The sequence below is a fragment of the Abramis brama genome (assembly GCF_963993115.1).
Source record: "Abramis brama genome assembly, chromosome: 7".
Classification (NCBI taxonomy): Eukaryota; Metazoa; Chordata; class Actinopteri; order Cypriniformes; family Leuciscidae; genus Abramis; species Abramis brama.
This window is the reverse complement of record NC_139969.1, coordinates 32,013,469-32,028,877: the sequence shown is the minus strand read 5'-3', so window position 1 is coordinate 32,028,877 and position 15,409 is coordinate 32,013,469. Positions and strand designations below refer to the sequence as shown.

At 41.1% G+C, this 15,409-nt stretch overlaps 2 protein-coding genes across 3 annotated transcripts; both read right to left on the bottom strand.

Moving 5' to 3' along the window:
- Positions 1-3,301: 3,301 nt before the first annotated feature.
- On the bottom strand, positions 3,302-5,784 carry LOC311086993 (uncharacterized protein). Of its 2 annotated transcripts, XM_084120254.1 has the most exons (4): positions 4,783-5,784; positions 4,397-4,540; positions 3,996-4,204; positions 3,302-3,720 (listed from the first exon to the last, which is right to left on the bottom strand). In XM_084120254.1, the coding sequence occupies exons 1-4, from the start codon at positions 4,958-4,960 to the stop codon at positions 3,694-3,696; spliced, it is 558 nt and encodes a 185-aa protein (XP_083976380.1). In that variant the 5' UTR covers positions 4,961-5,784; the 3' UTR covers positions 3,302-3,693. The 2 variants fall into 2 exon arrangements, with proteins under 2 accessions (XP_083976380.1, XP_083976379.1); XM_084120253.1 differs by having other exon boundaries at positions 3,302-4,204.
- LOC311087527 (uncharacterized protein) lies at positions 5,676-14,468 on the bottom strand (the record flags this gene model as incomplete). Its single annotated transcript, XM_084120854.1, has 10 exons — positions 14,036-14,468; positions 12,932-13,063; positions 11,147-11,231; positions 10,130-10,321; positions 9,951-10,019; positions 9,670-9,771; positions 8,083-8,208; positions 7,623-7,927; positions 6,009-6,027; positions 5,676-5,867 (listed from the first exon to the last, which is right to left on the bottom strand). Exons 4-10 carry the CDS (start codon positions 10,247-10,249, stop codon positions 5,676-5,678), a joined length of 933 nt encoding a protein of 310 aa, XP_083976980.1. The 5' UTR covers positions 10,250-10,321; positions 11,147-11,231; positions 12,932-13,063; positions 14,036-14,468.
- Positions 14,469-15,409: the final 941 nt, after the last annotated feature.

The following is a 15,409-nucleotide window of genomic DNA, read 5'->3' as shown; positions in this document are numbered from 1 at the left end:
CTCTTTGGGGACTCTAGTGACACACACTCTGATTAAATGACTCTTTGGGGACTCTAGTGACACACACACACACTCCGATTAAATGACTCTTTGGGGACTCTAGTGACACACACACTCCGATTAAATGACTCTTTGGGGACTCAAGTGACACACACACACTCCGATTGAATGACTCTTTGGGGACTCGAGACACACACAAACTCCGATTAAATGACTCTTTGGGGACTCAAGTGACACACACACACACTCCAATTGAACGACTCTTTGGGGACTCTAGTGACACACACTCCGATTAAATGACTCTTTAATATTAACAGTCTTGGACACATTGTGTTGAAAGTGCACATTGCAGTTAATGACAGAACTTCAAATTATTATTTTTTTTAAAAGAACAACAATGAAAAATCAATTAACTTGGAGGTGGGAATGATTCTCAGTGCCCAACTATCCTCTGTACTTCCTCCATCCACCCTTCTTCAAAATCTCTCTACTTCCTCCTTTACATTCTCTCCTCCCTCTTTAACTCTACTCCTCCCTCTTTAACTCTACTCATCCCTCTTTAACTCTACTCATCCCTCTTTTTACCCGCTTTACTCCTTTTCATCCTCTTTAACTCTACTCCTCCCTCTTTAACTCTACTCCTCCCTCTTTAACTCTACTCCTCCCTCTTTTTACCCACTTTACTCCTTTTCATCCTCTTTAACTCTACTTCTCTTCATCCTCTTTAACTCTACTCCTCACTCTTTTTACCCGCTTTACTCCTCCCTCTTTATCCTCTTTAATTCTACTCCTCCTCTTCACCTCTTTAACTCTACTCCTCCCTCTTTTTACCCTCTTTACTCCTCCCTCTTTTCATCCTCTTTAACTCTACTCCTCCCTCTTTTTACCCTCTTTACTCCTCCTCTTCATCCTCTAACTACTCCTCACTCTTTTTACCCGCTTTACTCCTCCCTCTCTTTATCCTCTTTAACTCTACTCCTCCATCTTTTTACCCTCTTTACTACTCCCTCTTTTCATCCTCTTTACTCCTCCTCTTCATCCTCTAACTCTACTCCTCACTCTTTTTACCCGCTTTACTCCTCCCTCTTTTCATCCTCTTTACATTTACTCCCTCTATTCATCCCTTATATTAGGTGTGCTGGACATGGGCTGTGGCTGGATGTAACCGATTGGTGAGAGTTGCCGTGTGCAGACGAGAGAATGTGATGTCGGACACTTTCTGCTTCCCGTAGTGACGCTCAGGCTAAGTTTGCATACTTTACCACAGCTGAAGTGGAATAAACGCATTATTTTCCAGATACAGATATTTCAGAGACATTTTCATTCAATACATGCACTACTGTTTGTACAAGAATAAAGTTCAAAATAAGCCTAAATACCAGTGAAGTGGGGTCTACATTGTTTTATTTTGATAAACATTTATCGCAACTACACGAAAAGAGCTTTTACTGTTATAAAGAACAGATTTGTGATCCTTAGTGGAACTGAAGGTGTGAGAAGAAACATGAAACGCACGTGATCGTTGTCAAGCGGTGTACTCTGCCAATCGTGGATTAGCTGTGTCATCATCAGAGCTCGTGAGTCGCTCTAGAGAATCTGCTCTGGCTGAGTCCTCCTGCTCTCCAATCACTCTCATTGTACTCTGATGCCTTATGGCACAGTCACGGGCGTCGCTGTCTGAAGTCGGACACAAGTTCTAACCATCAAGCACTGCTCAAGTTAGCCGCTGATCGTTCTGTGCAGCGCTGCATGAAGTCCAACAAGCCTAATGTAAAGGGGACGTAAAGAGGGAGGAGAGAATGTTAAGGGGACGTAAAGAGGGAGGAGAGAATATAAAGGGGACATAAAGAGGGAGGAGAGAATATAAAGGGGATGTAAAGAGGGAGGAGAGAATGTAAAGGGGACGTAAAGAGGGAGGAGAGAATGTAAAGGGGACGTAAAGAGGGAGGAGAAAATGTAAAGGGGAATGTAAAGAGGGAGGAGAGAATGTAAAGAGGGAGGGGAGAATGTAAAGGGGACGTAAAGAGGGAGGAGAGAATGTAAAGGGGATGTTAAGAGGGAGGAGAGAATGTAAAGGGGAATGTAAAGAGGGAGGAGAGAATGTAAAGGGGACGTAAAGAGGGAGGAGAGAATGTAAAGGGGACGTAAAGAGGGAGGAGAGAATGTAAAGGGGACGTAAAGAGGGAGGAGAAAATGTAAAGGGGAATGTAAAGAGGGAGGAGAGAATGTAAAGAGGGAGGGGAGAATGTAAAGGGGACGTAAAGAGGGAGGAGAGAATGTAAAGGGGATGTTAAGAGGGAGGAGAGAATGTAAAGGGGAATGTAAAGAGGGAGGAGAGAATGTAAAGAGGGAGGGGAGAATGTAAAGAGGATGTAAAGGGGAGGAGAGAATGTAAAAGGGGAGGAGAGAATGTAAAGGGGATGTAAAGAGGGAGGAGAGAATGTAAAGGGGATGTTAAGAGAGAGGAGAGAATTTAAAGGGGATGTAAAGAGGGAGGAGAGAATGTAAAGGGGACGTAAAGAGGGAGGAGAGAATGTAAAGGGGACGTAAAGAGGGAGGAGAAAATGTAAAGGGGACGTAAAGAGGGAGGAGAGAATGTAAAGGGATGTAAAGAGGGAGGAGAATGTAAAGGGGACGTAAAGAGGGAGGAGAATGTAAAGGGGATGAAAAGAGGGAGGAGAGAATGTAAAGGGATGTAAAGAGGGAGGAGAATGTAAAGGGGACGTAAAGAGGGAGGAGAAAATGTAAAGGGGATGAAAAGAGGGAGGAGAGAATGTAAAGGGATGTAAAGAGGGAGGAGAGCATTAGGCTTGTTGGACTTCATGCAGCGCTGCGCAGACCGATCAGCGGCTGACTTGAGCAGTGCATGCCGGTTAGAACTTGTGTCCGACTTCAGACAGCGAAGCCCCGTGACTGTGACGTATGGTATCAGAGTACGGCGAGAGCGATTGGAGAGCAGGAGGACTCAGCCAGCGCAGCTTCTCCAGAGCGACTCATGAGCTCTGATGACGACACAACTGATCCACGATTGGCCGAATCCACTGCAACACAATGATTAAGAGTTAATTCTCACACCTTTAGTTCCACTAATGCTCACAAATCTGTTTTTATAACAGTGAAATCCCCTTTCATGTAGTCACGCTGTTATATTGTCATGTTTATCCAAATAAAACTGATACAATGTAGACCCCACTTCATCGGTATTTAGGCTTATGTTGAACTTTATTCTTGTACAAACAGATGCTGTATTAAGCAGTACATGTATTGCATGAAAATGTCTCTGAAATATCTGTGTATTTGGCAAATAATGCATTTATTTCACTTCAGCTGTGGTAAAGTATGCAAACACAGCGTGAGCGTCTCTCAATTTTAATTTCTATACCTTTATCCTTATTTCTTTTAATTTAGCTCCATTTCTTACAAAAAGAGTATAATGTGCAAAGTGTTAAAGTGTTTGTGCCTCCCTACAAACCACCCTTTCTTTAAGAGACGTGATCCTGTTCCGCACATAATTTCTCACACCAGTCCATGTTCGCTGCTTCAAAGCTTCTGGCTCTGCGTCACTACGGGAAGCAGAAAGTGTCCGACTCACGTGTCTGTTTTCAGCTCCTCCCGCCTGCACACTGCAACTCTCACCGATCGGTTACATCCAGCCACGGCCCATGTCCAACACACCTATTCACTCTTCCCTTTTTATCCTCTTAACATTCTCTCCTCCCTCTATGACAGAAATATCAAAAAGTTTAACATGACATTCCATCCAACTTCATTGCAACTGAACAAAGAAAACTGAATAATGAAAATTGACTATCTTAATATCCTCTACTTCTTCATTAGCCTTCTTATACTCTAACTTTGCACTTTATATTCTGTTTCATTCCATCCTCAAAATATTTCTACACCTATATCCTCATTTCTTTTAATTTAGCTCCATTTCTTACAAAAAGAGCATAATGTGCAAAGTGTTAAAGTGTTTGTGCCACCCTACAAACCACCTTTTCTTTAAGAGTCGTGATCCTGTTCCGCACATAATTTTTCACACCAGTCCATGTTCGCTGCTTCAAAGCTTCTGGCTCTGCGTGAATGCATCTTTCACAGTCTTGCTTACCAGGAACTTTGTATGTCTTGATGAACTTCATCATGTGTCTCTCTACTGCTTTTACCTCACTGTCCTCCCATTTCTTTTTTGGAGCGTTTGAAGAACCTATGAAATAGTTAAAAACAAGTAAATACTCATTACACATTCTCATTACAACTAAATTGGTGAGTAAAGACCAAATCAAGACTAATGTGTCCTAATGTGTATATTTTTTTCATTTGGCTGGATATTGCTGCATGGAGCTGATTCATGTTTATTTGATTATTGTTGTTTGTGTAGTTTAGAGATTTTTCTTACCTTGATCCTCCCATGAAACAGATTGATCAGATTGAACAAGTTGATCAGTCTCTGCTGGTGCTGTTTTCTGAGATAGGTCACTGTAATCCTCCTCATCACTTGACATGGAATCACCTTGGGCCTCAAGTTGCTCTAAATAATTCACTGACAAAAAAATTTACACTTTATTGCTTATACTTACCATCTGTGACATGATTATATATGTTACCGGCAAAGTGTGAAATCCCGTTATTGTATAGAATGCCTGATGGTTACCTAAGTTACCTACCTACATTACCTAGGGCATTCTATAGAATTCCGGATTACACACTTTGCCGGTAACATATACATTGTTTTGCAAATATGTAAAGAACAGATACACACAGACAGTCCAAGTATACTCGTACCATTTGGGTCAATTTCAATGTCATCAAGTTTCTTTCCTTTGTAGTCAGACAGTGTTCCTTTCTCCATGGCCATTAGCAGCTGGGAGAGCACTTGTTCAACAGGATGGGGTCTGATGTGACCAAACATACCAAAAATCAGCTCAGATGAATCGGATGGTAGTTCTTCTGGACATGACATTGTCAAAAGTGCTTTGATACATCCAACATCTCCCAACGAGGCAGGTAGTTCATCTGATCAATTTATGACTGTACCATCACCAAAAAAGATGAAATGCCAATCTAAAGAGACAAACACCTTGTCTGGTGATAAGACTTTTATTCAGTCAATGCCATCACCAAAGACGGAACTCCGCAAGGCGTACAAGAAGCAGTATTGCCTTAATTGCTCTAAGCCATATTCAAAAATGGCAAGACACCTTGAATTTGTCCATCGCAACGAAGTGGGGGTTGTAAAGGCAATAGCATTTCCAAAACATTCCAAAGAAAGACGAGTACAGTTGAACCTCCTTTGAAAAAGGGGCAACTTTGCCCACAACACAGATGTGGTGAGACAAGGACATGGGGAGATGATTGCCTGCTACCGTCCAAAAAATAGACAAAGAGCCAAAGAATTTATTCACTGCATTTACTGCCAAGGGCCTTATAACAAGCGTAGCCTTTGGAAACATATCAAAAACTGTCCTCTGAAACCTAAAGATGATGATGCCCAGGGCAGGAAAAGAGTTCGACCTCTGTGTGCTCTAAACACACCAGTCGGCTTAGAAGTGAGCAAAGGTTTCAAGAAAATAGTGTCCTTTATGAACTATGATGAAGTTTCGCGTGTAGTTCATACTGACAGATGCATCTTTCCTTTGTAGTCAGACAGTGTTCCTTTCTCCATGGCCATTAGGACTTTACTCATTTTTGCCAGCTGCAGTGTTCCCTCTGCGATGGACAAACTCAAGGTGTCTGGCCATTTTTGACCATGTCATGTCCAGAAGAACTACCATCCGATTCATCTGAGCTGATTTTTGGTATGTTTGGTCAACATCGCTGTAGTCTGTGACATCGCTGTAGTCTGTGTCACAGACAGTACTTCCTGAATACTGAATGAGAGAATATAACACTTACTCAAGGCAGTGGTTCCTGTAACATTATGTTTCATCGCATTGTGGATACTGGCAAGCAAAGTCATAATTATGCCAAAAAAATTGAGCATATAAAGTATCACATGGCAAGTCACATACCTGTCTTTTTCTTGATGGCCTTAAAGAGGATATCTGGAAGAGGAGAAATACAAACAAATATAAATAATATATAATTTCATATAATCTATTGTTAGTTCTACAAGTGCAATACAGCCAGACCATCCCAATAATTAAGCAAATTAATCTACCCACCTCCCTTAATGAGAGTGTCTCAGACATCTGCGATTTTGAATCACAGATAAGAGTGAAGATAAGGGTGGAGCAAGAGAAGATGATGATGATGATGATGAAGGCTGCGCATAGGAAGGCAATGAAGGCTGCCCAGGCGAGGATGATGAAGATGAAGGCTGCCCAGGCGAGGATGAGGATGATGAAGAGGAAGGCTGCCCAGGCGAGGATGATGAAGATGAAGGCTGCCCAGGCGAGGATGAGGATGATGAAGATGAAGGCTGCTCAGGCAAGGATGATGAAGATGAAGCCTGCCCAGGCGAGGATGATGAAGGCTGCCCAGGCGAGGATGAGGATGATGAAGAGGAAGGCTGCCCAGGCGAGGATGATGAAGATGAAGGCTGCCCAGGCGAGGATGAGGATGATGAAGATGAAGGCTGCCCAGGCGAGGATGATGAAGGCTGCCCAGGCGAGGATGATGAAGGCTGCCTAGGCGAGGATGATGAAGGCTGCCTAGGCGAGGATGAGGATGATGAAGGCTGCCTAGGCAAAGATGAGGATGATGAAGATGAAGGCTGCCCACGCGAGGATGATGAAGATGAAGCCTGCCCAGGCGAGGATGATGAAGGCTGCCCAGGCGAGGATGAGGATGATGAAGAGGAAGGCTGCCTAGGCGAGGATGATGAAGATGAAGGCTGCCCAGGCGAGGATGATGAAGGCTGCCTAGGCGAGGATGAGGATGATGAAGGCTGCCCAGGCGAGGATGATGAAGGCTGCCCAGGCGAGGATGAGGATGATGAAGGCTGCCTAGGCGAGGATGAGGATGATGAAGGCTGCCTAGGCGAGGATGAGGATGATGAAGATGAAGGCTGCCTAGGCGAGGATGAGGATGATGAAGGCTGCCCAGGCGAGGATGATGAAGGCTGCCTAGGCGAGGATGAGGATGATGAAGGCTGCCCAGGCGAGGATGATGAAGGCTGCCCAGGCGAGGATGACGAAGGCTGCCCAGGCGAGGATGATGAAGGCTGCCCAGGCGAGGATGATGATGATGATGAAGGCTGCCCAGACGAGGATGATGATGATGAAGGCTGCCCAGGCGAGGATGAGGATGAGGATGATGAAGGCTGCCCAGGCGAGGATGATGATGATGAAGGCTGCCCAGGCGAGGATGAGGATGATGAAGGCTGCCCAGGCGAGGATGAGGATGATGAAGATGAAGGCTGCCTAGGCGAGGATGAGGATGATGAAGGCTGCCCAGGCGAGGATGATGAAGGCTGCCTAGGCGAGGATGAGGATGATGAAGGCTGCCCAGGCGAGGATGAGGATGATGAAGGCTGCCTACTAGGCGAGGATGATGAAGGCTGCCCAGGCAAAGATGATGAAGGCTGCCCAGGCGAGGATGATGAAGGCTGCCCAGGCGAAGATGATGAAGGCTGCCCAGGCGAGGATGATGAAGGCTGCCCAGGCGAAGATGATGAAGGCTGCCCAGGCGAGGATGAGGATGATGAAGGCTGCCCAGGCGAGGATGAGGATGATGAAGGCTGCCCAGGCGAGGATGATGAAGGCTGCCCAGGCGAAGATGATGATGATGAAGGCTGCCCAGGCGAGGATGATGAAGGCTGCCCAGGCGAGGATGAAGGTGGCATGGGTGGCGCAGGAGCTGGTGACGGTGATGAGGACAGGGCAGGAGAGCATGAGGTTGATGAGGCCATTATAGAGGTGGACAAAGCACAGGGTGCCGATGAAGAGGGTGCATCAGATGTGGATGCGACTGAGGATGACTGTGACAGCTTGAAATATAATTTGAATAAAAATATAAGGTCTAAAAGCAAAAGGACTAAGCAAACTGTTAATTAATAAAATAAATGAATAATAAAATAATTAACCGTTAATTGACTGAGGCGTTGATCACAGAATAGTGTGATTATGTTCACATATTACTCACCAAACAAACTTTTTGTGATTGCTGTTTAGCAATCTTGTGTTCCTTTTCAATTTCTGCTCTGTTAAAACGTTCATAGCAATCTTCATGATGTTGTCTTAATTTTGCCAATCTTGATTGAAACCGCTTCTGCAGATATATAAAGAGGTATTTAGCTTAAACAAGAATAAAATGTACATTAGCAATATTGAAAACTGTGGCACCCATTTCAGACAAGAACAAACACACTGTAGGAGTGAACAAAAAATGTTTTGCACATTTCAAAGCAAAGATCATTAATAAAATAAAAACTCTAAACAAACATTTATACAAACTTTACATACAAATTGTGACAATAGTCACATTAATAGTTACATTGGTTCAGAGTCAGACATTTAAACTCTGAACCAATAACTATACTTAACTAGCAGAGGTTGGTAGTAAGGCGCTACATTTACTCCATACCATCCAAGTCATTTTTAGTTTGTTTGTTTTAATTGTGGGTACATTTTACATAAGTGTGGGTACATAAGTACATTTCTAATGGCAATACAATTTTGTATCATTTGAAGCGTTTATACACTAGTGACGGGTCGTCATGAACGAATCTTTAATATGACTCGGGACTACCGAGTTGTCTCAGAGAGTGATTCGTTCATTTTGCGCTGACCGCACATGCCCAACATCCCATGGGTTCTGTACTGGAAACAGAAATGATTAGTTCATCTCTCGAGACTTCGGGTCCAAGTCTTTCGTTCTTCCGGTCAGTCCCACAGAGGCTATGCTGTCAGTACCGGAAAGATAAATGATTAGTTCACCTATCAAGTCCACGAAAACTCAAAAGATGAACTAATCAATTCTGTATCCGGTAGCGACTGCATAGCTCAGCCTATATGGGGCTGTCACGTGATGCACGAATGACTTGAACCCAAAGTCGATAGACTCGAAACGTGAACTAATCAAAACTGTATCTGGTACTACAGACTGCAAAGCTCAGTTTATGAGGATCACGGGATGATCGAACGGCTTAGATCGGGAGGTGAGGTAAACTAACAGAATGCATAGCCTGAAGACCCAAATAAATAAATTAACTGTTTCTCATAATATGGCCTTTTTCTTGCATTGCAATTTTTTTCTTATTCTAAATGCGATCAACATTTGATGTGTTTGGGGAATTTGGCTAACATGTAACATTTTAAATACATTCTGCTGAAATGAACGAAATAACTCGAAAAAAGATTTGTTCATTTTGATGAACGAGATTTAAAGATCTGAGTCAGTAAAATGATCCGAACTTCCCACTACTATTACACACGTGTGCTGGATGAAGTGGATATGCACCTACAATCAACTAAAACCAAACCTTTAAAAAGCATCCTATGGTTTGCCAGCGATAAAGATCTTTTCGAGTTGAACACCTGAGCGCCAGCTGTTAGTGGTTGCCTGTGTTGCGTGTTCATTATTTTGGGGGCCGAGCAATGAAGGGAGGGGTGTGTCTGTTTGGGTGTCGATTTCAAATATCAATAGTGTTTCTCAGAAATCACTCACTGCACTTTCAACTAGCTGGCAGTAAACATCAGTAGATAGTTGCTGCATGTATGAGATGGTTACCGTTTTATTCATTGATGTTATTGCTTTGCCTGACTGCTTATATGGACCATTGCTGTTCACCTTGTCCAATTCAGGAGAAGAAACAGAAGCTGAACAATGGGGCTGGATGTCAGAAAAGAAACCAGTGAATATCAAAATCAGAATATTTGTAAAGGACAGAAAAACTTGTTCATGTTCATTCCTCTAGCTGTCCTACACGTTATCTATCATTTCTTTCACACACAACTCTACGCTGAAAGAGTCAATAATATAATGATACAGATGTTTTAAAGTGGACTTACCGATTTCTGCAGACCCAAACTGCTGGCTGGCTTTTTATCAGTGGATTCTGCTGATGCTTTATTCAAAGGCTTGAGAAATATGAGACCACAATCACATGGTAACTAATCAGAATGAGAGTTAAGATTATGAGATTTGTGAGAATTACTGATTAATCTCTTTAGCATTTTCTTGATAGTACCTTGACTCGCCATGGCCAATCTGAGTCGCCATAATTGTAAGTGATTTCCTCCCCTGGTAGAATGTCTCGTACAGCAAAGAGACACAGGTGAGGTTTTCTGCTCACTTCAACGGTTCTCATTTTGCAAGTATTTCTGGTCTCATCATTTACATAAGTCTTCCCAAGGACGAGTCTTCTTTAGATGCATCCATGCTATAAAGACATAAAATGACCACTCAGTACTAGCTAAACATGTACAGTTATTATAAGTGGTTCTGAACCCCAGTCCTGGGAACCCACCACTCTGCATATGCTGTATGTCTGGTGTTTTAATCCACCTGATTCAGATGAGGAGTTCATCATCAGAACACAGCTCTATGAACTCAACTGAGTGTGTCAGGTGAAGGAGACATACAGAATCTGCAGAGAGGAGGGTCTGAGAACCACTGATCTATATGATATATGAGATTAAATGGCGCACTGCAACATCCTCTCAGCTCTCAGATAAAGGCATCTAAAATTAATCATTTTGTTCTCTTTAGGGAATACAGGGAAAGCCAATTTAGATGACTCAAGGAAACTTCACTCAGTACTCTTAATGTCAGTTCATGTTGAATTTTAATTATTAGGGTGTGTTCACACCTGGCATGTTTGTTTAGACTGTTAGTGTGGTTAATTTGAATAAGTGTGAACACTGCCATCTGAAACCTGGTGCCACCAAACAAGAGGATCCAGATGCTGAATAAATAGGTCTCAGTTGGCTTCCAAACGAACTCTGGTGCGGTTCGAATGAAAAAAGAATGTAACATGGACCCAGAGACATGTAAACGAACCAAAAACAGGAAGATGTGACCCTAAAAAGGACAGACTGGTCAAGCATAACAGGTTTGACAATAGAAATGCCAATCTGAACACTAAGCGGACCCGGACCAAACGAACCAAGCGAACAGAACTCCAGGTATGAACACATCCTAAGTATTTTACAGTTCCAGATATTTTAGCATCCCTACTACAGCAATCCAACATTTCTGTACTCACCACCAATTTTTGCCATGCCACTGAAAATCAAACAGGAACGTGTTCTCAGCTTCAGTGTAGTGTTCAGTTCGGTCGGAAGAAAGCTCTAAAGAGGAGAAATACATTAGCTGCAGTTTCTTTAATGTCAACTATTATTTTATTACTAAAAGTTCTCTACCATATGACGTACATTATACGATGTGAAAGGGAAATTACTTAAGGAAAATAGTCAAAAGTCAGGCTAATCTCAAAGCATGATTTGCTTTTTATACTTTACATTATACTTTTAAGTCTTAAAATTATACAGTTAAAATTACATACATTTTCTTACACAAACCTATTTTTGCAGGCCAACCCGGTAGTAGTTGAACATCCCCTGGTTTCCTCCACAAAAACCCACTGGGATTTGCAGAAAATAAGCTAAAGTTAATCTATAAACTACACCACGGTTGACCAACTTCAACTTCCTTACGATGAAGCTTCAACAACTGTGTTGCATTATTTTAAAAGACAATTCTGTTTGTTTATTATTTGCATCTCTTTCAGGTAGTTTTTCTTTGTGGTATATGGATGTTTTATGTGGCTTCTATAGTTTAGATAAAAGTATAGAGTTTTTTTTTTGTTGTTGTTGATAAATGTGCCTCCAGGAACTCTAAAGCTTTAAAATCCATCTCCCTGTGTAATATTTATAATGTTTCTGCATTATTATAATGCATGTTTGACTGATTGTGTGATGTATACATCCCCATCCCTACATCTACCTAGAATAGTTTGCAAGAGTGCGATTATAAACACAACGAGGCTGTGAAAGTGACTAGATGAGTTAATCTGTTCAGCTGATGACGTTTAATGTCCCAGACAACCCGTCTCCCATTTAGACACTTGTTAACAACTGCCTTTTACCAGACAAGTAAAGGCTTTTAAAAAAAACACACAAGAGAGTATTACTATTTTATGTTGTGGAGTAAAGCGTGAAAATATCTTGATCTTGTGCTAACCATGGATCTTATTTCAGGAATTTAACCAAAACCCATTGATCATGTTTACATGCACACCGATACGCTGATAACAAAATAAAATCACCTTCTTGAAATAATCCATTATCCAGGTTTACATGCAAACCAATAACCACGTAAACCACTACTTTATAAGTAAATCAGGTTAATGACGTCAAAACCTAACCATTCGTTTATCTGACTGTGTATTTCATATGTCATGTCAGTTGTGATGTTAAATAAAGCCCAAGAGTATTCCAGAATTTCAGAGGAAAACTTCCAGACTCATATTCTCCTCTCATGCAGTATCGGGTGCAGGATTTTGACTGTACCACTTCTGAACGAGATGAGAATACTTTTAAGAGGTTCTTGGGTCAAGAAAACACTCGCTCTGTCTGGATGTGCTTTAATCCACAATAAGGACACTTTCCTGTCACACATCACACATGCTCCCTTCAATAAGCCACAGAACACAGAGGTTAATGTGTTTACATGCCGGGCAAATCTGCAAATAAGGGGCAAAAATCTATCTGTGTCGATTGGTTTATGCTTATGCTGTTTATGGTGACCTTAGTCTGCGTTTACATGACCACATGCACTGTCGGCTTATTATGCATAACTGGGTTCAGAATGTGCAAATAAACATTGACTTTGGGTTGATGGAACCAGAAATGCAAAAATGTAACTGGTTTTGTTTAACTTGTGAAACATGGATATTAGTTGGCCTAACAACCATATGACTCACCTCACATTAAATTCTCAGTTTTGTAGATTAACGTTATTACTAAACTGCTTAGTAATTTATACTTGCCTTTATATTTGCTGATGAACTGCTCTCGAAGCCCAGGCTTGTCGGTTTCACAGGTAATGTGATGCTCAGCGTCCTGCAGAGGTTTTTTACGCCTTTTATTTCCCAGCATGCTGAATTTCTTTCTTGAAATGACTGAAAAAAATAAATAAAATAAATATAAGGTGAATGAAATAAACAAGCATATTTAAAAAAATCTTGTTGATCTTACTGGAATTGTTCACCCAAAAACATACATAATTAACATACAATTATATTAATTGTTGTTCCAATTGAACCTCATGTTGTTCCAAACCTGTGTTGTGTTTTTTTCTGTTAAACACTAAAGTATATCTTTATATTATATCAACAGAGCTCTATTCAATGACAGCACATGTGACCAGTCAACAACAGGCATTTAGATAAAAAAGGCAATGTCAATGATGCCAAAAACCATTAGTTCTTGTGTGCCTTGTGACCACAATTGACATCAATCTACTGTATATTCATATTTGATTTAAGAGCGTATGGGAGATTTTCAGTCAGTAACCAGCTAGATTCATAGGGGCTATTTTTAATGTGCTTTTGGTCTGCTTTGGATTTGACACACACAATAAAAATACTATAAAGTGTCTATGTACTGGCATTGGGCAAAAAAGCTCTATAAAGATAAATAATAATAAGAACAGGCATATAATGTAATAAAAAATATTATATAAAATAAAAATTATCAAATAATAATGATATAAAAAAATTGAATTCATTATTTCATTATTTATACAAATTACTGTTGATAGTTGACAACACTTTTGATAAAAAAAAAAACAATGATATAGGCTAGTAGACTATCACTGACTCAGTTGTTTAGATTAATTTGCAGAATCTAAAGTACTATTATATAAAAAATAACAAAATTCTATTTACTGGCCATTGCCTACAAGTTGGCAATAAACTTTTTCTTTATTGCAGCAAATCATCATATTAGAAGCAAACTCAAATACAGTCGAGAAGTAAATAAAACCCTAAGGAAAAAATAATTAAACAACTAAAATAAACACATCTTACTAACTTTCATATTTCACAATGTATTTAGTTATCATGCATTTTGAGGACAAGTCTAGATCTCACCTTTAGCCTTTAATGCGTGCGTGGTGGGGGTTGTCGTCGTCTGTTTCGCGTCCCATTGTCACGTGTCTGCATTTCCCGGGAAAACACATCCACGGTCGCAGACTTGCGTAAATGACGTAATTACGTATTTGGATTTCACGTTGAAATTGTGACTACATTTATTTAACCTAATAGAAAATTATCTGATGGCAAGAATCTTTTTTTCCACAGTTTTAATCACAGTACTCTTTCTTCAAACTAAAAAAAAACAAAACAAAAAAACCTGTGGTGAAGTGAGTCTTTCCAGAGTGTCTTTTCCGGTCTTTTCTAGTGGACAGAGCACATGATCACTTTTAAACGAATCCACCCGCCTCGAACTAGGAACCACTGCGCATGTGCGTACAAGCACAGGTTTAAAAGAGCAAAAAATGCCTAAATGAGCAACCTAGATCTCTTGAACAGGCATATTATTTTCTACTAATATCATTAATAAAAATAGTAAATTGATGTCTGCAAATATACAGCAGGGCTGATATGAGCTGGTATATCTCCAGTTCTGCACTTGTCTGTGTTGTTGTCATTTCATCAGTGTCCCACAACTACTTCAGAATTTATTTGAGTTAAGAAGGGGGAAGGAGTGTGGATTATTTCGAGGCTCAAAATTAAACTTTAACGTGTAATTTAACAGCATTATCTTTTTATGTATTTAATAAATGAATGGTATTTACATTAAAGGGGCGGAGAAGCTGTTAGACAATGTAAAAGTGCTTTAAAAACGCATAGCCACAACAGATTGTCATCTTTTGAGCAGCACTGCTGATTACCTATCTCTCTGTCACTGGTCAGTCTGTTAGTTCATTCATCTCATCTCTTTCACTCTGCAGTCAGTCTCAGTGCTGTGGGGGAAGGGCGCGCACGCGATCAGTCTCAGTGCTGTGGGGGAAGGGCGCGCGCGCGATCAGAGTCAGTGCTGTGGGGGAAGGGCGCGCGCGCGATCAGAGTCAGTGCTGTGGGGGAAGGGCGGCTGATCACAGTATGAGCAGATCTCAGTCAGTCTGACAGGCAGAGACAGAGCTAGGGTTAGGGTTAGGGTTAGGGTTAGGGTTAGGGTTAGTGTAGATCCAATGGCTTTTAAAATCAAAGTAAGAACAAAATACATCTGTAAACAAACATTTAAACGTGTCAGCTTGATTCATGATTCTTTTAAACACTTTTTTTCTTTTGTATTATGACTATATGTAACTGCTGTCTCTATCTCTCTCTCTCTCTCTCTCTCTCTTTCTCTCTCTCTCTCTCTCTCTTTCTCTCTCTCTCTATATATATATAGAGAGAGAGAGAGAGAGAGAGAGAGAGAGACTCTCTCTCTCTCTATATATATATATATAGAGAGAGAGA

Bases quoted from the DNA above. Each gene is read 5' to 3' on its own strand.
- LOC311086993 (XM_084120253.1), bottom strand. From the start codon at position 4,960: ATGTCATGTCCAGAAGAACTACCATCCGATTCATCTGAGCTGATTTTT. The intron at 4,541-4,782 runs GTACGAGTATAC...TTTTTTTGTCAG, and splicing joins CATTGAAATTGACCCAAATG to TGAATTATTTAGAGCAACTT. The intron at 4,205-4,396 runs GTAAGAAAAATC...ACTATTTCATAG, and splicing joins TGTTTCATGGGAGGATCAAG to GTTCTTCAAACGCTCCAAAA.